The sequence below is a fragment of the Aulostomus chinensis genome, chromosome 9, assembly GCF_037954235.1.
Source record: "Aulostomus chinensis isolate RoL2024-O1b breed Wild chromosome 9, RoL_Achi_v1.0, whole genome shotgun sequence".
NCBI lineage: Eukaryota > Metazoa > Chordata > Actinopteri > Syngnathiformes > Aulostomidae > Aulostomus > Aulostomus chinensis.
The window spans coordinates 14,697,328-14,722,440 of NC_141328.1; the positions used below are offsets into that span (position 1 = coordinate 14,697,328).

General features: G+C 40.5%; 1 protein-coding gene across 1 annotated transcript in view; it reads right to left on the reverse strand.

The window, feature by feature from the left end:
- ephb2a (eph receptor B2a) overlaps positions 1–17,428 on the reverse strand; it is a 52,244-nt gene extending 34,816 nt beyond the window's left edge. The window contains exon 1 of the mRNA XM_086213920.1: positions 17,229–17,428. Coding sequence (XP_086070046.1) covers positions 17,229–17,328 — 100 coding nt within the window. The 5' untranslated portion in view covers positions 17,329–17,428. The remainder of the gene's footprint in view (positions 1–17,228) is intronic.
- Between the last annotated feature and the right edge of the window lie 7,685 nt (positions 17,429–25,113).

Sequence of the window (25,113 nt, forward strand, 5' to 3'; positions counted from 1 at the left end):
CATCTGAGCAAATCACTGAATTGAGAACCAAACATCGAATCCAGGACATACGTTTCAGTGCATGGTGCGATACTGTAGCATTGGTTTGACAGCATTGTGGTTGAGGTCTGGTCAGGGTTTATTGTACAAAAATACTTAATTTAGGTTACAAGAAGATTTTGATTTAAATTGAAAAAAAGGAAAAAAAGAAACAATTTACTCCGTGGGATTTCAGTGTAAAACAATTAGCTAATTCTGTCTGTTCATTAAGAGTCTCTACGGGTGGATATGACTTAAAATCAATATCACACTATTCCAAACTTTTACCCCTTTGACAGTATGATGTTTTTCCTTTAAAAAAAAAAATCAAAATTGTTATTATTTTATAAACCTTTTACACTGTCCAAAAAAAGATGTCTGACATGTTGTGCACTGTAAATATGTTGAACTATTAAATGGAAATATTAGAAAAATAGCCACAATAAACTCAGGAGTTGGTGAGAAGTTCCATTGTATTTTATCTCTATATAATTTTTTATTTGAATAGATTTAAAAAATCTAGGTGTGATGATTCTGATGTTGAAATTTTGGCATGATTCATAATATTAGACTGAATAGTCATCCTTTTGTCATTATTCACACTTACAAAACAAAAAATTCTTTGTGACAGATTATAAAAAATATCAGCTTATGTTTTCAATCTTTTTTTTTTGCTTCAATCACTAAGTTGGTTTAAATTTATAAACATGAAAACTCCATCCCCACTCATTTGTCATTATTACTACATTACATGTGTAGTCAGTAATAACGGTGCCTTGCACGGTTGTGGCATTTATCATATCATAAAATCTGTGCAGCCTGACAGGAACACACACACACACACACACACACACACACACACACACACACACACACACACACACACACACACACACACACACACAGAAGGTGCAAACATTACCAGCCTAATGCTCTCGGGTGGTAATAATGAAGAGCAGTGCTGCAGAGTGGTGCATGTATAAAAGCAAGAGAGCTGACATTGGCTGGAGCTGCAGCACGCAGGGAAATGAGGACAGTGTGGGCTGTTGAGGGCGGGGTCTTCATATATGTTGCCCTCCTTTTGTGACTAGACCTTTGTCATGTTAGCTTCTCAGGCTCTTCCATGTCTATGTAACTTAACTTCTTCAAATGAGGGAACTACTCAGTATCAGCAATGATGTTTACTGATGATCTCTTAATTAATGTCTTTTGAGTATTTACTTTGGTAAACCCTAATGCATCACTAAACATTATACATGGGCTCCATCTGTTCCTGAGTTACACACACACACACGCACACACACACACACACACACACACGCACACACACATGCACACGCATACACACGTTGATATATATACTTTTTTCTGTAGGAATTAATAAAAGTAGGGCATAGAAGAGGAGAGGTTACTCCAACATACATAATCCTTGTAGGCTGCTACATTATACACCACGATGGATTAAACCAACAGAGTACATCGGCAAAATTCAAATTGTAAGTCAAAGCACTACAATTTGTACACACAAGCTTCACACAGACTGTATCAGGAGGTATTTATCCTGAGCCAACAGTATGTCTAACCTTTCTCTTGATTTAGAAACATTATGATTATCTAGCATTTGTGTCGTGCAATCACTCCCTTGGAGTCCAGGTATCATGATTAAAGATTAAGAAAATGAATGGATGGATGGATAGTGTTTGTTTAGAATATTTGTAACTAGAATGCATGTACACTGTTTACCACCGTAGATGAACAAATTAGTGCCTCTGACAATGATTGGCAGCATGATACTGGTGGCAGAATGACTGTTTAGTAATCAGAGGCTCACTGCTTCAATGCCTATTTAATGTGTACCATTTGAAACAATTAACTATGTTTACTTTGATTATCAGAGGCTTGACTCAGTAAGGAGAAGGAGAACTGGAGGGCTACAAGCTAACCGCTACTAACGCAGCAAACAAAAAAGAAGCGTTGCCTTGTTTGTGAATCATAACCTTAAATGTAAAATGACAGAAAAGAAAGAACAGCGTAGAAGCAAGGCACATGGACGGTGCTTAATAGCATAATTAAAGGAGCTACTGGAAAATCTGATTATTTAAATCACCTTATTAAATATAACCAATCCATCTTAAACAAAAGAGACTGCCATGAATTTAGTGATTATTTTGTGAACACAGACATAATTTAGCTAAAGAAATTTTGGACCCAATAAAAGATCCAGGAGACAAACACGCATGGTTCCTACAGCTTCTTGAGATACAGATGCAGCTCCACCCATGACAGCCTGGCATACGTTCCTTCCTTATAGTAAATACAGGAACAAGGCAGCCCACTCTGTTTTAAATGGGCTTGAGTTTAAACAGCTCGTCTTTTTTTGACACACTGGACCAGATTGTTGGGCAATAGTCCAGATGTGACAAGACTCGAGATTGTATCTCTTGATTCTGTGGAAGGCTCATCTGATGATCCTCTCTTGGAGGAATTTGTTCTCCTCCCATCTGGTCAGAGATACAGTACAGGCTCTCCAGGCTAAAGAGCAATGGGTTTACATTTTCCAACGTTCCACGTGCACTAAATGCACCGAATTTACTCTCATTACTTGACTGCACGGCGCAGCAGCACTATAATATCACTGTCAGCTGTGTAGATTCATGACTTTAATGTACAGATACGGTCTCTTTTTATTTTGGTTGCATTCTATTACGAGTGATGTCACAGGTTTTCTTGTATGTCCTGTTTCTGTTACCCACTGCTGCAAAGCAAATTTATCCTTGAGGGAGAACACAATTTTGAAATTAATTAATCAGACAGTAAATGTAAATGGGAGCAGAAGTCTTAGACTGGGCACATACTTGGGGTGAGTCAGCTGAGTCTTTTTATTTGGTTCCTGTGTGAATACGTGTTGCACACTGAGCATTAATGAGTCTCATCCCCTTTTGTTGTATCCTGTAGCCTGAGTAGACATGACAACAGACAAGCACAAGAGAAGGTGGACTTCGCAAAATGAGACACTCAAATGAATGCTTTTCTCAATATTAATATATTCACCCACTCATTACCCAGCATCCAACAATCAAAATAACAAATGTAAAAGTTTATGAGTCAAACCACCCACACGCAGATTTACTGTTCTAACTGTGATTTAGAAGGCATCTGTCTCTGCGTCATAACTGTGGCACACATAATTAATTATTCAGCCAAATTAAAACATCCCAAATATTGGCCACTTCACACACACACACACACACACACACACTGCATCCACTAAAGTCAGGCATTGGGATGCAGAAAGAGGACATCTGTGTGAGCGTAGATAGTAATATCAACATGATAGAATAATTCATTGATTATGAAGCCGACAATAACGTTCCATCTGCCACCCACCAGATCAATGTGTACATTGCACTCGAATCTTTCCTGCTACCTCTATCACCTTTTCAATTATGTTGAACAGTGTGAGTTTTCCAGGTGATTTCTGTTGTTGAGTGCTGTATCAAAATATGATCCTTAAAGATTTGCTTGGGTGATCCGAGAGATGGCTTTTAGTCATTAAACATTTCCATGCACTCGGTAATCAGCAGAATCTGTGACAAGGAAGCCCCCAAACCACAGACCGTATAGTTCTAAACTCTAAGACCACAGAAGAAGGTCTCCAGAGGAAAAAGAACACGAGGTCAGGGAAGGAGGTGCTGTTGACAAACACGCCGAACAGGACTGTGACTAACCAGGGTGGATTTATTGATTTATTTATCAGTTTATTTGACAGACATGCAGGCATTGTTACAGCTAATTAAAGTGCAAGTGATGTTATGTTTGTAAGACTTCCAGGCATGGCTAATTTGTAGTCCTTGTCCCTGGTTAAGTTCTTGGGAAATAATAAATTATAGAGCACTCTAAAAAAAATGATATCAAATCGAGCAAGTAGATATAAACAAGCGTGCTCAGTGCTCCTTATATTACTCAAGAGGAGTCATGATATTGATCCATAAGCCAATCCATAGCATTATAGGGGATCCTGCTGGCAGATAAAGCATAGTCTAAGGTACATTCCTGTCTGAAAATATAAATCTGATAAATGCTTATGGGCCACATGAAGATGACCCTAAATTCTACAACAATTTATTCCTGACAACTTCAAATCTCTCTGGACACGATGTAGTAGCTGGTGACTTCAACTGCACATTAGAGTCGTCAAGGGATAGATCGTTAGGAGCTGACAACTCTCATACTAGGACAGAGAAGACAATACACCATTTTATAAAAGAGTTGGATTTATTGGATATATGGAGGTATGGAAAACCAGATGCAGTGGAATCCTGCTGCTATTCTGGCACTCACAAAACCCATTCACGAATTGATTTTTTCCTAGTTTCAGCACCACTTGTTTCCGAATTGAACAGTGCTGGTATATAGCAGCAGAGCTCTGTTTGACCATGCAGCAGTATCCTTGATATGTGAAGATGTTCAGCTTGTAAGAGACCCCCCAATATGGCGCTTTCGACCAGAATGGCTTATGGACCCTGCATTTGTAGATTTCTTAGATAAACAAATTGACCTGTATTTTGAATGTAACACTTCTGAAACTTTGGCTAGTTTAAGGTGGGAGGCGTTTAAGGCCTTCATTAGGTGTCAAAACATTTGTTTCATTAGTTCAAAGAAAAAAGAGAGCACAACTTGAAATGAGGACACAAGAAGGGAAAATTAAAAAACTCTTGCTCTCACATCTCAATAGAATGATCTATCAGCTAACATAGCAGCTGCTAATGTTTTGAAACAATCATACTGTGAACAGTTAGTTGAACTATCAACAAACAGCAAACAGAAAGGTCAATGAATTATATAGAAGCTCCAAATGGGAAAACTGTTGTAAACCCTGAAGAAATGAATGAGACTTTCAGGGTCTTCTATGAGAGACTGTATAGCTCTGAATGCCCCCTCGGTCTGGATGGGCAGACAAAATTTTGAATGACCTCAATATCCTCAAACGTGCAGAAGAGGAGATTACCAAATGCAGCAGGGTCTATGCAGGCAGTAAAAGCAGCAGGCATTGATGGCATTCCCATTGATCGACATAAAACGTTTCAGTCCAAATTACTGACCCCCTTAATGGTGCTGTTTCAGGAATCCTTCAAGAATAGTCGCCTTTCGACAGCCATGAGGGTTTCCTTAATTACACTGCTTCCAAAACCAGGAAAAACAAATACCATCCATCCATCCATTTTCTACCGCTTGTTGGCCTTGATGTCCATTATGACAATAGCTATGACAGAACTCATCGCTATGGCAACAGTGAATGACAGCCATGTTACAGAACCCTCAGCTTACAGAACCCTCAGCTACTTCAGCTCAGGACTCGGGCTGCTGCCGCAGGTGAGGATGATATAAGAGAGGAGGCAAAAAAAGATAGGGGCAATTTCATAAAGTCTTAACATACTGCAGTTGAAGCAGAGATCGAGAGAAATTAAATGATAACTGAAGTGGAGCAAGACATAAATCCACTTGACTGGTGGAGAACACAAGATACACAAGAAGTGTCCTCAGACCGTAACCTGTAAACATGCTGCCATCCATTCTTCTTCTTATCCTGTTAAGGGTCACAGGGGGCTGGAGCCTATCCCAGCTGCCTTCAGGCAAGAGGCTGGGTTCACTCTGGACAGGTCGCCAGTCCATCACAGGGCCAACACATAGAGACAGACAACCATTCACACTCACAGTCACACCTACGGTCAATTTAGAGTATCAATCAGCCTCATCCTCATTTGCATGTCTTTGGACTGTGGGAGGAAACCAGAGTACCCAGAGAGAGGGAGAACATGCAAACTCCACCCAGAAAGACCCTGTGCCTGAGCCGGGCTTCGAACCCGGAACCTCCTTGCTGCAAGGCAACAGTGCTAACCACTGCACCACCGTACCACCTGAAAACTAAATACAAAATGTTAAAATATGTGACCAATTACACACCAAATTCACGAGTGTCAAATTTCTAGTGTTGAGCCAGTTTAAAGTGTTGATGTTCTGGTGTTAGTTCTAGGAGAATGAACTCTGCACCAGTGACAAAACGTAATATTATGGGTGTAACATTACAGAGTTGATGGTGTTCAACACCAATCTGACATGGACCTTGATTTGATAAATCAACCTTCAACATCTGGGATGTCAAATGATCAAGCAAAAGATATGTGGGCTTCAATCATTGCAAAGCTACAGGGCAGTGGTGCTGCCAACAATGCTGTATTTTCTGTTGTTGAAAGCATGGAGGAGTATGTCAATGAAGTTCACGCAAATCTTAAAGAACAAGTGTTACATGCAGTGCCTGCTGAAAATCCCAGTAGAGGCGCAGTGGAAGAAGTCCTTAACAATACTTTCAATAATTTTAGTGACCTAAACACACATTCTAAACAGACAAAGCATTTTAGTGAGAAATGGGGTGTTGTTGAACCACTAGAAATTCACTTAGGAGTGAGATATGATTGAAAGAGAAAAAAAAATATCCGGAGTGTATGAGCGGGTACCAGGAAATGACACTTTCATTTACATACCCCAGTTAAATACGTTCATTTTCAAGAATGAACGAGTGTGTTGTCAGATTAAGAAATCTGCTGCTGTTCGTAGTTTATACCAGGATTTCTGTGATGGAAAATACTATAGAAATCATGCACTGTATTCAGAATCAAAAATAGATTGCAAATTGAAGTTTATTGAGATGACTTTGAAACATCAAATCAACTAGGGTCAAAACAAGGTATTCATAAACTGGGATGTCTGTATTTTACACTCTGCAATTTGCCACCATGTCTAAACTCATCCCTGATGGATATCCACCTAATTTCTTTGTTTCATTCGCAAGAAGCAAAAAAAAAACAAAAACGGTATTGACCAAATACTTACTTACTCCATTTGTAGAAGATGTAAAGGTATTAGAGAACAATGGAATGAAAGTGTCATTTGCTGAACAACCTGTGTTTGGCACCATTGCACAAGTAACAGGTGACAATTTAGGTCTGAACTCAATTCTTGGTGTTGTTGAATCTGTCACTGCGCACCATAACTGCAGAATGTGTCTCACTGACAAAGCAACAGCTCAAACAGCGTTTAGCGAAAGTGATCCACGCGTGATTTTCGCGAACCAAATTAACCTATGAGCAGCATCGTACCTTGCTGAGAATCCAAGGGAAAGTTCTTGTTTTGGGCTCAAACGTAATAGTACATTTAATTCAATGTCATTGTCATTTGTGTTTGATATAATGCATGATATCTTAGAAGGACTGTACAGAAGCACTGTAAGTTGTTGTTTGAGTATTTGAATCAGAACTTTATTTCTCATGAAAATGTACTCCAGCATAGATATGCATTCACCTATGGCTTCATGGATAAAAAAAAAAATTGGCCAACACACATTAATATGTTTTGCAGTGGCAGTGGCAGTATCATAACTGGGGGAAGAAAAAAAAAAACCTTTTCAGGGATTGACAATGAGATAAGGTTTTCTGTTGATGCTGTGAGGGCTTGGTAAAAAAAAGGACATCAGTGATATCTGAAAATTAATTATATATATACAGTATATAATTTTAAAGGTCTTGATGAGTTCAATTGAATAATAAATGACTAATATCACTGTATTTTGAACTTTACTCATACTTTTTTCTTCATAATATGACTGAAAACGCTGTCATATTTGATTTCTTGGTTAAAATGTGATCGTTTGTAGGTTGTTTTTTTTTAAATGATATTTTAAAATATGAATTCCTCGAGGACTAACCACTGTAAAAGTGATTGCTTAAATATGTTGTTTTAAATTTAAAAAAAAAAGATAATCAGGCACACAGTTGCCAAATAAGCTGTGAAGCTAACGGCTAAACATCAACTCCTTCAGTGATGCCCACCTAAGCGGGTGAAGTCAGCCCAACACCATAGAACGCCATTACCGATGTTAAAACTAGCGTCAAAGGGAAGGTAACTGTCAGTTCTCTGCTAATGACAATAGTTGTAAACACTTTGGAAGTGATCACATAGGTGGTTGCTTGCAGGCTACCCAACATCCACCCACTGCTGGTGCCTGTGTGTTCAATGTGTTTGTGTGTCTCCACCTCCATGTCACTGGTGTGTTGGAATGTCTTTCTGGGTCCAGCTTATTCGAGGATTCAAGGTTTTTATTTGCCATTTGTGCATAAACAGACAGTCCAGTTACATTGGAAATCTTGTGCGGTATTTCTCCCAGTCGACAGTCATAAGTAGAAGTAGAAAAACAAACAAACGTCAATGTACAGAATAAAAAAAATTATAAAAATATAATACGAAAAATTGTAAAAAATCTAATATAAAAACTCTGAAATACACAAATATACAGAAACGTATACACACATAAACCATATAAGGGGGAGAGAGCGAGAAAGAGATTGCGGTGTTGTAATATTGCACTGGAAAGTGTTTGCTTTTGTATTGCAAGGGGGTGAACCGCGTGTGGGGGTGATTGTCTCCACAATGTCATGGAACAGAGCTGGTTGATGTGGCTAGGGAAAGGGAAGTTTTTGCACCTGATTTTGGATAAGCAGCTGAAGATATGAAAAGCCACGCAATCTAAAACACTGAGGATGTCAGTGATCGGATTTTGAATCAAATAATGAGGCCAGTGAAGATTCGCGCCTCTCTTAGGAGTACTGGTATCACTTTCTCCAGCCATCATGCTTTTCCCAGTGAGAAAAAAAAAAATCAGTTGATGATGGAAAATGTTTTGTTCAACAAGAGTCCAGCATACAATGGAATATGCAATATATTATTGCATCTGTCATTGTTCACCTCCTTCCTTGTTGAATGTAAGTGTATACATCAGTAGGAAAACTGAAATTTCCACTGTGTGCTACTGTGGCCACATGAGCTCTCTTTGTGGGTCTTGCTTAATAACGTGTTGATACATCTGCCCCCCAGTGTAGAGACTGATGTCACATGAGCTAAATCTACTGATCTCCTGGGAGAAAAGAATATGCTTCAGTGGGTTTATGGTCTGCTACAACTTATGCATCAGTGCATTCACAGTCTCAATACCATAATATATTAATATAGACTTTTTGAGTGTGCTAGCTTTGGGGAAAGTAGTGTTGGCTCACAAGTAGGAAGTGGTGTGACTTGGCAGGATGGTGCTTCCTTAAAAAATCTTTCAGGAATATTGTAGAGTCCTCTGGGAGACTCATTTCACTGAGACCCTCAAGCCACTGATGACCAAGATCGTGTGATTAATGGAGTCAGCTGAAAGAACTGGAAATCTATTATTGTACTCTAAGAACAAATTGATTGAACTTGTACATCTTTTGTGTGAAGGGAAGACTTTCTTGAGATGTTCCTTACTGCCTGATTTTGACTTTTGGTTGAGCAGGTAGGGGAGGCTAAGCACCAGGCGGACACAGTGTCATAAAGCCAGATTACAAATATAAGTCCAGGAAAGAATTATCGATGCTATCATTTGTATGACCTCTAAGATGAAGCATGTCTCGTTTCATATCTGACTGTTGATCAGGAATGTTGCTGAGATCAGACCATTTATCACAACCTGAGGCAAAACAGCAGGAAACTAAATCCAAGCCTTAAGTATTTAATCAAATTCTCTTAATTACTTTGCCACATAATTGATACTCTTAATTGACTGTAGGTGTGACTGTGAGTGTGAATGGTTGTCTGTCTCTATGTGTTGGCCCTGCGATGGACTGGCGACCTGTCCAGGGTGAACCCTGCCTCTCGCCCGCAGCCGCTGGGATAGGCTCCAGCCCCCCCCCCCCCCCCCCGCAACCCTTAATAGGAACAAGCGGAAGACAATGGACAATGGATGGATGGTTCTTGCCACATTGAAATTTTCACCCAAAAACTGGGAAACGATGATTGACTCAGCTTAAACCAACAGTCACATGACGATGTTTAGTAAAAACTGGTCTAAACTGCAGACTTCAGGATGTGAAATGTCTGTTTGAATACACCTATGAAGAGGTTGTAAACATCACAAAAGGAATTATATTTTGCCAATATTGGTAACACTCATGGGCACGTGTTGTAGGCCATAGACTAATTCTATATTTTTTCTATTGCAAAATTAATGATCAAAGAGATTTTTTTACATTATTATTTATAACATCATTACTGAGTCCTACAGCATTACAGACGTAGGAGCTCTCCCTAGCTGTACTCATGATTGCGCATCTTCTACACGTAAAAAGGTGACATTCATAAAATATCTTCGCCTTCTTAAAATAATGGCCAAAGTTTTTCATAAAACACAACAAATTGGAGGCAAAACATCATAAGGAATTGTTTCAGGCATAAAAAAAAATTGTCAAAAAATGACTTAGGCCATTATTTTAAGAAGGTGACGATACTGTATGTGACAGGAGAAAGAAACACTGATTAAAATTCCTTTATCAATCAGATGTCTGTCAGGAAAAGGGTGTACAATCAACTCCACACAAAGCAAACATTTGTTAGTGTTTGTGTTTCCAAGATAGCTGCTTTATATACAAAATATAATATGTAATGAACTCTATAGTATAGCAGGAGCAGGACCTAGAAGGGTCAGTGGATCTGCTGGTGTGAAGGTTTTCAATATTCAGGTTTAAGTTCCTCTTTTTGGCTGGATTAAGTTTCTCCATGTCGTTAACTCAATGGACAAGGCTTCTGGAATAAGAATATATTGAAGCCTGATATTTAAATGAAGATTTTTTTTAAGCCACTATCCTTTTTAATATTTGTTTAACCTTCAGAGATTTTAAAATGTGACAGTTGAAATGTCTTAGAAGACCTGCTTTAGTTAGTGGAGACCCTCTGTGGACTAGCTTCAGCAACAGTGAGGACAGTCTGGGGCTTTGCTTTGGCTCTGTGTCATAGACTCCACCATCAAGTTTAAATTCACAAGTTTGCGGCAGTCATAGGCCAGTGAAGAACTGGGTCATGGGCTGTTTTGATGCTCAATGTTTTCTGTCATTGCTCCCAGAGGCAAAAGAGCACTGAGCTGCGCAAAAGCTGAGTATTGATTGGTTTAAATAACTGACTCATCAGAAATGTCACCATAGGCTATCAGACAGCGGAGTTTTCTTCAAAAAACAAACAAACAACAACAAAAATGCTGCCTCTAAGGTGTGTGGACCAGTGTTGGGTTGGAATTATCTTCAGTCTTTGCCAAAGTAAATATCAATTATTGTCATACATTGCAGCTAATTTACATTTTTGCAAGGGCCCCGAGAGTTCAGTTCTGAATCAAAGTGACTTAAAACACTAAATGAATTCAAAAAATAAAAACATCATAGGCAGCTGCTAGTTAACTTGCTCATCTGTACTGTAGCTTTCATCATGACCACAGTTGGAGTCAGTGATGATGGAGCAAGCAACCCTGCAGACCCTCCTGAGCCTCAGCGTCTGTCATGTCACTAGTATGACTAAATGACTAAATGTATAGTTGCACTCGTAATATGCATTACTTCCAGTGTTCATACCTCCTAGGGGGTAATGCACATTACCAGTCATGCATTAGAGTGTTATATTATATTCATTTCATATGAATTAATTGTAATTAATAGCATTACACATTAAAAAAAATATCAGCAATTAATCTACAGTTACTCCCCCTCAAAATAGCACATAACAACTTTACTGTTGTCAGCCTCCTACTGATTTGGACGAATTGAATTCAATAGTTGGATCTGCTCATCGCCCAGCGGCAAGTTAACTTCCATCCATTTTCTCCCGCTTCACCCTGCACCACTGTGCCGCCGCAAGTTAACTTACAACATATCAACTGTTTACATTCAGCTGCTGAAATGCCACATTTGTGTCAGGTGATGAGAAAACAAGGTTGCTGTTGAAGGTAAACTGTATACATTTTGGTACTAAGGCTTGTAACACTGCAAAAACAAACAAACAAACAAACAAACAACAGCACATCCAAACCCTAGACACGTGTACTGAAGCTCATGGAGGTACACTAGAACACCAAAGAGGAGCTCTCTCTGAATTAAACTGATAACATTGTCACATTTCTCTGGCAAATTCCTCAAATTGTAGAGATCAGTTGATTTCTGGTGTCTTTGAAGAGAAACATTTATTTACGCATCATTACAGCACTGAGGCCATCTTTCAACATTGGGAAAGGAGTTGGTACACCCATGTGCCCATCAGGAGACACTCTGTGCCTAATTGCCACTACTTGCATACACCTAGAGGCATTTTGTAAAGCTAGATGTTTCAATTCTCTCCTGAAAAAAATATCAAAACTTGCTAAAGTGATCTATTTACAGTCACACTTCACAATTTAAATTAGGGGACACACCTGATGTTGATCACTACTTTGTGCACATTCAGCACTTCTGTAAGAGTCAATGACTGCCGCGAAATATTGCTTATCAACATCGAATTTTATGCACCCGGTAATTTGTGAATATCCTGTGCAGTCCACTGAGCAGGAAACTACTAGATGATTGTAATACAGCTTTCATTAAAAAAGTGGCTTCCTTCCTCTGACCCAATAAGTGTGTATCTGACATTACATCATTTCTAATGCTGCAGTATTTTGTTGGCTCGAGGCCAAGCTTTCACCAATATTTGCTGACAAGTGCAGTTAGTTGCAGCTCAAAGGAACTGCTTCTTGTTACAGAAAAATAGTGACCTATAAATCTTCTCATCAAATGATCATGGTGTTCTCAGTCAAATATGAGTCAGTGTAGCTGGAACGACACTCCAGCACCAGCACTGTGACTGGTTTTGTTCAGAACTTGTCGGTTCAGTTGTCCTTGAAAACCTCTCATGCTACTTCTGCAGGCTCTTGTGCTCCTCTGGCCTTGCAGTGGCAGTGAAAGAGTCTTTGGGGTGGTGCATGGGACTGATTGTCCTATTTGTCCACATCTGAGAAACTCTATTTAAGCACTGACTTCGTGGCAGCCTACGAGCAAGGTTGTACCACAGGCCATTGCAGGATTTGGCATAATATGACAGGGGCCATACTGGAATGAGTACCAGATATGGATCAGAAAAAAGTGATCAAACAATCAGAGTGTCTCGACAGAAAGAAAAAAGCAGATCCCTGCACACAGTTTTGATTTCTACCTTGAGGTTAGCTCAAAAGTCATTTCTCAAGACAAGAATAGATGTTCAAAGTGGTGGTGCTTAAATATAGACAGTGATAAAACAATATATGACAGTTGTGTTGGGGATGAGTTACACACACAAACTAGAAATTAACAAGAGAAACACAGCTGGAGGTCTGTATAAGTGAATCCAAACAAGTTCTCAGATGTTTGTACCAACCACAGTTTCTAACACTGGTAGTGGTGGCCCAAATGTTAAAGAAGCAAACATGTGACAGAGGGATTGCAGGTTCAATCCCCAGGACCAGCAAGATGAGAACTGGGTGGAAGAAGAAGCAGTGGTGGCCCCACTGGGGTGCCCTTAAGCAAGGCCCTCAACCCTAATCGCTTCAGCTGCTCAGTGGCCAGTAGATCAGAGTCTGGTTGTACTGGGCAGCTTGCAGGTGTGAATGTGTCTTAACGTCACAACATGAATTACGGTCAGGGCACTCCAACAAGTAAGAGTCACTCACAGTTAATTTCCCCTGACACTCGTAAAGGTCAAAGAAAGAAACTATGAAATATAAATGATGTGTCACGGCTCACTGTCTTTCAAAGGGAGTTTTTGTTAAAGAAAGTCTGGAGGTCCTTTGAAAGAACAGCAACAATATCACAGACAAAAGTGTTCACAGTGTGGTTTTCATTTCCACTGAAAAAGATATGGTTTTTGTTTTTGGTAAGTAAAGCTGTTGTAATCTTTTATATATATATTTCCATTCATGGTGTTGAAATGAATATATCCATGCTAGTTTGAAACTGAGTTCAGTTACATATAAAAATGAAAAATAGAGGAGACATGTCCTACAGTTAAATGAGATGGAAATGGGGAAGTTTGTTTACTTTGAAAGTAACAACAACAAAACCTCCCACCTCCAGTTTTGCTCACTTGAGAAACAGATACAGAAACAGATATGAATGTGTTTTCACAAAACTCTCATCAGGTCTGAGATCCTGTACCTACATTTTTAACTCAGCTTGACCTGTTGGTGCAGCACACATTTATCAACAGCAGGTCATTACAATTAGTTTTATAAATCACAGGTGAGACATTTTTCTTTTTTTTTCTTGCTGCACATCCCTGTGTGTGTGTGTGTGTGTGTGTGTGTGTGTGTGTGTGTGTGTGAGAGAGAGAGAGAGAGAGAGAGAGAGAGAGAGAGCGAGAGAGAGAGATTGCGGCATTGTCTGGTCTGTGTGTTGTTATTGGATTGTATAAACACTTGCTATTAAGGTAGAGGTCAGGCAGAAGTGCACCCAACCACACCTTTTATTGATACTCAGATAAGTGCAAATACAGTTGCTACAATAAAATCCCGGTGTAATGTGTCCATAACTGCCTCTTTACAGGTGTGTTTACTTGACCTATTGTCTTTATTGTGTTCACCTGAAATCAAATACTTTGATTTTTCTTTGGCATCATATATTGACCACATCCATTTCTCTTCATTAAGCTTCTTGACTTAACGACAGCACTGGGACAAATCCCCGCAGGCCAATTGAGCAGTCATTTTTTTAAGTTGTTATTTTGTTTTGCTGGTGGTGGTGGGTTTGTTTTTTGTTTTTTTAGCAGACAGCATAGTATCCATGTAAAAGTACATAACCTCACAGGAGAGATGCTTTGTTGGCCCACTTTGATTTTACACCAGCTCAAATTGTTCACACTGCACCAAGAAGAAGAGCAAAGGCAAGCTTAAGCTACAGTGGCTGAGTATTACGATTCTAAGAGCTAGCAGCACCAGTGCTAGGAGTCCAGGAGAAGGAAAAGCACTGCTGGGAGGGGGATAACATCTCTGGTCAGTCTTGTTGCTGGACCAGGCTCCAAGCACAACACCAAAGGTAAGACTGGGACAGGAGGAGCATCCAACAGATGTATTAACTCATGATAGCTACACATATAGATGCTTAACCTAGAGTGCCAGTTATCACACAGAAAGATGAATCAAATTAACTGGGTGAGGTATAAGTCCCCTCTAACCTTTCGATCTTCTAGTTTTCAGAAATGCATAGGGAATCATCTTGTCCCTGTGAAGGACTGAGACACACAGCAGGTCAGACACAGTCCCAAATTGTCCAGGATCCCTGTTCAGATAGATGCCCAGTGGCCCTGGGGCCAGAGTGTGAGTCACAAATTTTTGGGTCTGGAAACATGTTGGAGCCCTTTGAAGCACCATGCACGCATGCATTATTACTTTAGGACTCAAATGTGTATTTATGAATTCATATAAATACCAGGGCCATTTTTAATCCCAGTCCATCCTTGAATCATACTGTAGAGGGAAGCATTATCTTTCAGATGAGCGACCTATGATAACCTACTTTCTTCATAAAACTCAAGTTGGTATTGATGTCCGTTGTGACAATAGCTATGACAGAACTCATCGCTATGGCAACAGTGAATGACAGCCATGTTACAGAACCCTCAGTTTACAGAACCCTCAGCTACTTCAGCTCAGGACTCGGGCTGCTGCCGCAGGTGAGGATGATATATCAGAGGAGGCAAAAAAGATAGGGGCAATTTCATAAAGTCTTAACACACTGCAGTTGAAGCAGAGATCAAGAGAAATTAAATGATAACTGAAGTGGAGCAAGACATAAATCCACTTGACTGGTGGAGAACACAAGATACACAAGAAGTGTCCTCAGACCGTAACCTGTAAACATGTAACCGTGCTGCCATCCATCCATCCATTCTTCTTCTTCCATTTATCCTGTTAAGGGTCATGGGGGGCTGGAGCCTATCCCAGCAGCCTTCAGGCGAGAGGCAGGGTTCACCCTGGACAGGTCGCCAGTCCATCACAGGACCAACACATAGAGACAAACAACCATTCACACTCACAGTCACACCTACGGTCAATTTAGAGTATCAATCAGCCTCGTCCCCTCTTGATGTCTTTGGACTGTGGGAGGAAGCTGGAGTACCAGAGAGAACCCACGCAGGAACAGGCAGAACATGCAGACTCCACCCAGAAAGAAACCTTCTTGCTGTGAGGCGACACTGCTAGCCACTGCACCACCACTGCCCATAACCATGCTGCTCTGTAGCCAAATGTTGCTTTTCACACATTACTCCAAGTAGATGAGATTTCCCAGAAACCCAGCTCCTGTCAGAATTCAAGCTGCTGACAGCCTGCTCCCTCTGTGCAGCCCCATAGTTGTAAATATGATTATGGACTGTAGATGAGTGGTATTTGTTAACAATATGATTAGTATTTTTCATGCAGTTTAAACCAGGCAGAATCTCAAGTGATGAGTCTTTCTATCTTTTTAGGTTTCGTTCCAGGCAGCGTCTTGTGGCAAAAATGTTGTTTTTGCAGAAGGATGTGTGTGATGATCCGTGTTTTTGGCTGGTTGGTTCCTCAAATAAATAAACAAATAAATATCCATATTTCATTATTAAATTGGGTTCCATATTTGTCACCTTCTTAATAGTACTTGGTAAGGAGATGGTTAGATAAATGAATCTGAGAACAGCTAAGCTACACTAGCTTGTGATGCAGGGGCTATTCTAGCACTTTCAGTGCACGGCACGCATCCGTGGCGAATCATCCAACTGCATGTCTGCTGTATTTGCAAAGTGACATACACAACATGAAATTTCATAGCGTCCATGATCTGACATTTTTATCTAGTTTTGTTATTATGAGACATTTTATTCCTATTATCATCATAATTTTTGCCTGACATTTTCTTGTGACCTTTAGCTAATTTCTCACTAATTTAGCTTCAACTTGTGAGCAACATCACTTCAAATGGAGAATTGTGGCTTATCAGGCGTCACTCCAGATCAAGAAAGTTTTTGTTCGATTTATTCATGTGATAACTGTGAGAAGGAGAGTGAAATGAAACTACAAGGCTACATTGCTGAATACACACCAGTGACTCTTAAGGGCACTTGGGATACCCCCAAACCACGCTTTGAGAACCCCATACTCATACAAACACAATACTCGGACTGATCAGAGCCAGGCACAAGTGAGAGAGCCAGTAAATAACTCCCTTGATGGCATCGTTAGCTCGAATAGATTCATTCCTCAGGAGGCTTTGGAGATGGTGCTGGAGCGGCAGTAAGAGCATCCCCCTCATTCACAATCAAACAGTTGGAAAGCGGCTTACCTTCGACAGCGCACACCGTTGGCAGTATCCATAACAAATAGAAGAAATCCGTGATCATTGTTATTCCTGGCGCTGCACTGTAAAGAGCCAATGCGTTCATCGCGCAGCAGCCGTCCAGCAGCGGGCCATTGACAGCGCGTTCATTCAGGCGCACAGCATCCTCATCCTCCTCCTCCTCATCCTCAGCAGCCGCAGCAGAGGGGATAAAGACTGAGGAGCTGCTGCCGCTGCTGAGGACAGTTAGGGCGAGACCAAGAGGCAGGGGGCGGAAAAAGACGGACATCCCCCCTGCATCAGAGGTGGTCTACGTAACCTCCAAGTTCTTGTTGCGAAAAACAAAATCAATGGACTACAAGTTAGTGTGGTGTGAGAGTGTGAGTGAACTAAAGTCTCTGATTGTGGGTCATCAGGTGACAGCCATGACTGGATAGCTGGTTACATAAAGTCATCTACTGTAGGTCCTTTACAACTCTTAAAGTGGGCTTGTGGCTTAGCAAGGACGCAGTGAAAGCTTTTCCTTCACAATATGAAGCTCCAGCTCCAGTTTAGTGGCCAATTCATGTAGCATTTTTCACCAGACTAGAACTTTGCTTTTTATTTCTCTTTTTAGACATGCAGTACTGCAAACAAGTTCAAGATGCTGGAAAAAACCTCCTAGACATTCTACAAAATTGAAAATCTGTCTATTCAGTGAGGCTTCATGTCGTGCTTTACTAAACAATACCATGCTCATTCTATTACTCAGCTGCTGAATCCGTCATGTGAAATCAGAATTCTGCTGTTATTCAGTACACATCATACTTAACCCTAGAACACTGACATCAGGTGATTTTCACCCACACGATTCTTGTCATGTGATGTGATGTTCTCACCCTTTATAAAACCCCAGCAAGTACATCAAATGCACTGCCATATTGATTTTATTTACTGTATCATGTTTCATCGATGGGCTGCTCGGTGGTGCAGTGGTCAGCACAGTCGCCTCACAGTTAGAGGGTTCCGGGTTCAAGCCCCGGCTTGGGCATGAGATCTTTCTGGGTGGAGTTTGAAGTTCTCCCTGTTCCTGTGTGGGTTCTCTCTGGTACTCCAGCTTCCTCCCACAGTCCAAAGACATACAATTGGGGACAAGGCTGATTGATACTCTAAACTGACCATAGGTATGTAGGCTACAGCCCCCCTGCAACTCTTAATGTAGGAATAAGGGGAAGACGATGGATGGATGTTTCAATGATTTTGAAAAACTTCAAATGTTTTATAAAAAAATCATTACAAGAAATGTTTGAACACCCCTGTGTAAAAAAGAAAGAAAGAAAGAAAGAATAACAGTAATAGACAGGCGCTACATGTACACCAAATATTAAGACATGGGACTTCAAGCGCCTCGATGTGGTTGTTTTTTGTGCGTTTACAGCTAACTAGTTATGATGCACAGGTCAGGGTAAAAAGAAAAAAAAAAGCCTGAACCCAAATCACTATTCATCAAATTTCTTCTTTATTTATGCCTTATTGATTAAAATATCATAATTAATTTTTTTTCACAGCACACCTGAAATGCCACGACATCTCGCTGTAAACACACAGTCTTTGTTATTAGCGCAACGGCTGAAACTGCCTTGCTGCATCACGGTGACCAGGGTTGCATGATGAATAGATATCAGTGGGAAAAAAAAGAGACCCTGAAAGATACTGACCTGTACCGAGTGCTCTCCGTGGTGCTGATTCGCTTCGGTGAAGTTTTTAGCACCATCTTTGTCTCCACCCTGAACCTGTTATACTGTACTCTAACCCCGCCCATTTCTGGTTACCCCCCCCCCCTCAAAATACATAGATAAAACCAAGTATAAGGAGTTTATTTTAGAGCAAAGGAGTCAGCATACCACCAAAACAATCAATACAACTCAATCCCCAGCTGCAACAGCACTAACAAAATCAACATGACAATAAAAGGATGTTGCAATATTTTTTCTAAATTTTCATCCATCTCTACAGTCTCATTAGTGCACCTGCAGGTTGTTTTCTTCACACCATGGCACCAGCCGATCCCCTCTTCCAAATATGCGGACATATTACCGTTTGCAACGAGGCCGATCAGGGGGATATCATCTCCAAACAATACGTTTAATGGATTGACTGTTGGAAATGCACCCATCTGGGAAGTGTGAATAATATTAACTATGAGATAAGTTCCTTAGATATTTGGTGACAAAGTTGTAAAGATAGGGGTGTCTGTAGCATTCAGTATAATGTCACATGTACTGTGGATGTCACTAGAACATTTTTTTTAAAAAGGCAGCTGAAGCTAAAATTGCAGCAGCAGGTGCAGCAGTCACACTTGAACTTTCTCTGAAATTTTGGTTTTAGTTGTTTTCACTATTCAGTTCTACTCATCGTTGTGTATGTTGTGTTAAACTTTGATTGTATGTTTTTCTTCTTTGATGACAGATTTTTCTTATTTCTATCTCTGCTATACGGACATTCGCTTGTGAACTTTGAATGTCAAGTTACTTTACTGAAATGTACAACAAACACATTTTATTTGGTTGATTGATTGATTGATTCATTCATTGCTGAGGTTCTCCATGTTAAAGTTACAGACTGAAAATAGATCAAAAGAATTATTATGGCATAGCCTATGCAAGGAAAATGTTGCCATTATTATCAGTCAGACAATCACTGGAGGGATTCTAACAGATGAATATATTATTTAATATTAATTGCAGTGTAGAAAAGATCATGTTGATGTATGAAAGTGATTGAGTCTAAACATCAGGTGAGAAACTGGCATTACAGATAAATTTAAGATACAAAGATTAAACCTGGCATTGCATTAAATTGCACACACACACACACACACACACACACACACGCAAACAACTACAATATTGAAAAATAAATCACTTGTACTTTTTCAAATTTATTGAAGAAATAGAGGCAATTTTTACTTGAATATTTTTATGGGAGGAATTGCGTTATTTTTTATGTGAGTAAAGCTTTTCCAGAGTCCCACTGATGAAGAGCATCGTAAGAGCAGAGTTGTGTACCTTAGCTGCTCTGCTGTCATGTCCACTGAGATTCTACTGCTGTCGGAGCTATTTCATAACACTGAGACTGGAGTGGAGGAGAGAGAATGAGGGAGAGATTGGACCTAAGTAGAGAGAGAGGGAGTGTGTGTGTATGCGTGTGTGTGTGTGTGTGTGTGTGTGTGTGTGTGTGTGTGTGTGCGTCGCATGCACATGCGTGTGACAGAGGAAATAGAGCAGAAGAATATGGGCCTGACAAAAAGGAATCCAGCCTGCCTCCAGATGAGTGAGGGCAGCAAAACAACAGATTAGAGGAGCCCAAGGCTTGTTCCCATGGAAACCTTTGCCCAGGGAGTCGGCAATGAGAATGCAGCAGATTGTAGGTCAGACACACCATCAGCGACCCAATCAGACGTAATCTGTCTTGACTTGTGGGTCATAGATTGAGCAGTAAAGCCGGTGCCTTCCTGTGGCTGCTCTCTCTCTTTCTCTGTCAGGGTTCCACTGGCCGCCAACAGAGGATAGAAGGAGCTCTGGAGAGCAAGCTGTGTGTAAACACACAAACACACAAAAATCAGGCCACAAAACCACAGAGTGGCTGCTGACATGTAGCAATCTATGTTTTTTTTCTTTCTCCTGATAAAAGTCTCACTAACTAGACAGCTCAGGATGGCAGCTGCTTCCAGTTGCTCTTAGTTGACTGGCCCAGCTTCCTGTGGCGAGTGTGATCTACGGACATCTAGGGGGGAAGTCAGAGATTGCAACCCCTCACTTATTCCTCCCTTTCCTCAAGGGGAATACTTAATTTGCTAAATTTGACCAGCAGCAACAATCACTTCTTTCAGAAAAGAATGTTACTAGTAATCTCTGCAAGACAATAACTTAGTATACCTAGAATTCCTCAAATCACAGTGAGAAATGTCTTCAGACTCATTCAAACTTTGACCAAGAAACACCACGAAAAGCTTACAACATTCATTAACTTCTTGACATTCTCACATGAGTCAACTTCTACATGTCAAATCATAGTTTATTCTTTCATGGTGATTATAGCTCTTTTTCGGGTTTTTAGAGTGATGACACAGCAACAGCGGGAGAGTGGTTGAAATTCTCCTTAAAATATTTCAACTGAATCATCCTCAGAGCCACAAATTTCACTCTACACATATAATTTTAAACAGGAAAACTTCTCCGCTGGGATTCTAGGATGACTTTTAAAGATGTTGAAGGTAAAAGGTCAAGGTCACCTCCGCCTCACATGATCAAGATATTTCAGGAACACCTTAAGGTAATTTCTGGAAATGTGCTCAAAAATCAACTGGGTCCCAAGGATGAACTGGCAAGATTTTGAAGGTCAAAGGTCACCGTCACAGTCTAATTCCATATTTGTCATACATTTTCAGTTCCATTTATATATTTATATTGCTATTCCACATATTCACTCTATATAATATACTGTATATAATGTTCAACTTTAACATCTAATTCCCCTGTAAGGGCCAAAGAGCGTTGATTACGCGATGACAAAAACACACCTCAACTATCTCAACAGCAATCACTCACTGAGCTGTGTGCATCTCTTCAGGATGTTGTACACCCAGTGGAGTATACATGGGAAATGTTAGCAAACAGAAATAATTTGTTCCTCGTCGTAGCGAGGAAGAACATTTCAGGAAAAAGGAATTAGCCGTTTTGCTTGAGTAAAGCTGCATGAATGCTAGAAGCAGAGTGGAGTTTCTGACACAACTTCTCCATGATCTCCACATCTTCTGCTGCATTGATCAGCTCATAGACGCCTAGATGGTGATAGCTTAGCCTGTAAATTGAAAAAAGAATATCCATCTATCTTCTTCCGCTTATTCCTGATAAGGGTCGCGGGGGGGCTGGAGCCTAACCCAGCAGCTTTCAGGTGAGAGGCGGGGTTCATCCTGGACAGGTCGCCAGTCCATCACATAGAGACAGACAACCATTCACACTCACAGTCACACCTACGGTCAATTTAGAGTATCAATCAGCCTCGTCCCCTCTTGATGTCTTTGGACTGTGGGAGGAAGCTGGAGTACCAGAGAGAACCCACACAGGCACAGGGAGAACATGGAGACTCACACAGAAAGATCTTGTGCCCGGGCCAGGACTCAAACCCGGAAGCTTCTTGCTGTGAGGCAACAGTGCTGACCACTGCACCACCGTGCAGCCAAATGAAGGACATATTTAAAGTAAAACTTAGTCTCGTTAAAATCCCAGCGGTTATAGAGTGGCTGGAGTTTTGCAAGTTGGAAGGCTCGGCTGGCACTGCTGGTCCCAAAATCATAAAATTTGGCTTCAAAGAAAATTTTGACTAAAAACAAAAAGGGGTGGTTGTTTGCAAGATCTGCAGTGCCAAAATTTTGTACACCCCCAGTACCACGTCAAACTTTATTCAGCATTTCAGGCTTTACAAGGAGAAGTAAGTAATGTGGCATCTCGCTAGTCCATTGTCTTTAACCTGACATTAGCTAATGTCCCTTCTCCTTAACTCAAAAGTGTGAAGAGCTCATTGTTAAATTTCAGACCACCTCAAGTTTGAGTCATGTTGACATTTTAGTTTTAATTAATCCAGCCTCTTTAAATAACAGACAATTTGATCATAATACGTTATGATTCAGTTGGCAGATCTGTTCTGGCCACCTGCTTGGTCTACATTTAAATTTAGAGTTTGTCAGCAGCTAGTTAGCTAGCTGCCAGTGTCTGCAGCCTCAGGGCTATGAAACGTAGTGCTAATGTATGTCTAACTTAGTTATTTACTATCGCTGTTGTTATGCTGCTTATTTAAAGAAAAAGTTCGCTTTTTGATGCAATTTTTTTTTCCCGACATTGAAATATTTGTTGGCATGCAAGCACAAATATACTCACTGCTCTGTCTCTCTCTCTCTTGATCACATACACACACACACACGCACACAAATACGAGACCTACTACACTGTTTCTGTTTCTCTCTCTGAGACCTCTTTGAGGGAGTAATGGACATAGGTGTCATACTTGTTCAAGTTCCACATTTAATGCAATGTTTTTTGTGACATATTGAAATATTTGTTGCAATTAAAAGTAGCACTTAAAAACTGTTGTCTTCCAGCTTACAGTTTTTCTTAATTGTTTACACAGAAATACTGGTACTTGAGACACAATGACCACAACATGTAGCTCATGTACAGACCCCCTGAACCAATTATGCTAATGTACAAGAACAATTACTGCTTTACACTCAAATTACAGTCCTAAAACACACTTTTTTTTCCCAAAACACTTCACAAAATCCGCTGCATTTGGCACAATTTATTGAAGAAACTCTTGTTTTCACAAGGAACAGACTGTCATTCAAAATTCTAGAGTAATTTGCCCTACTAATCACATGACTCACCACATGGGCAAACACCTGTCACACAGTTTTACAGTTAGCAATCAGAGCTTTAGTATAAAAGGGCAACATGTGAGCTCAGCTGTGTTGGAACAATGGATGCCAACATTGGAAACAGAAGCAGAGCCAGAGGAGTGAGAGTAAGAGGAGAAGGACGAGGAAGGCCAAGGATCATAATTTCTGATGAGATCTGAGCCACTTTGGTTGACCCTGTGGTCAACCCCAATCATATTGAGGAATTTTTTTCTGCCTGGAGATGGAAAGTGTACGACCGAAATCCACAAATATGTATACCCCTTCTCGAAGCTATGGACGACGCATGTGGAGACACAGCAGTTGATGCTTTTCATGGCTGGATTTGTCAAGCTAGGCGATATTTCCCCCACTGGCCAGGGAAAAAAAATGCTTGAGATGTGGATGAGGTCCTGTAGCCTGACCAAAACAGAAGAGGATGCAGCATGTTTTTTTGATGTAACTGTAAACAGTAAATTCCTCTGTTGTTTTGTATGGAAACCACTCTATGTGCAACTTTGTGTTGTGGGGATGTACACTGTGTACATTGTTTTTGTGGGGAAAAATAAAATGTAAATGTATCTTCAGAGTATTAAAAATTCCATCCATCTTCTACTGCTTATCCTGTTAAGGGTCGTGGGGGGGGGGGGGGGGGGGGGAGCTGGAGCCTATCCCAGCAGCTTTCAGGCAAGAGGTGGGTCGCCAGTCCATCACAGGACCAACACATATAGACAGACAACCATTCACACTCACATTCATACCTACGGTCAATTTAGAGTATCAATCAGCCTCGTCCCCTCTTGATGTCTTTGGACTGTGAGAGGAAGCTGGAGTACCAGAGAGAACCCACGCAGGAACAGGGAGAACATGCAGACTCATACAGAAAGATCCTGTGCCCGAGCCGGGGCTCAAACCCAGAACCCTCTAAGTGTGAGGCAACTGTGCTGACCACTGCACCACCGTACCACCAGTATAAAAACAATATCTGAAAATATTTTACAATATTTTGCGCATCAGTGTTCAACTGGTTCCTCTAAATGTCTATTCATATGGAAGTTTCTGCGCACCATTTGAAAACCCAATATTATTTTGAGAAGAAATAACATTGGTCTGAATGTTACTTTTAATTTTGCAGGACAATTGAGGGTTTTTTTTCCCCATTGTGTGTTTTTTGATTTGTGTGTAGTGTTTAGAGAGTATGAGGCATGCTTTCAGAAAATGTGTGTAAAAAATTGAGGAAATCTGTATTATGATCTTGTGACTTGACTTGTGACTTACTTGACCATAGCTTTGACTTGACTCGACACTCACAAAAATGACTCGAGACTTGCTTGAGACTTGAGGATTAAGATTTGGGACTTACTTGAGACTTGCATGTGTGTAGCGTACTCCCACCTCTGGTTTACAGTAAGGGTGTCATGAAACCAGCAAAAGAAATTGAACAGCATTGTGAAACTG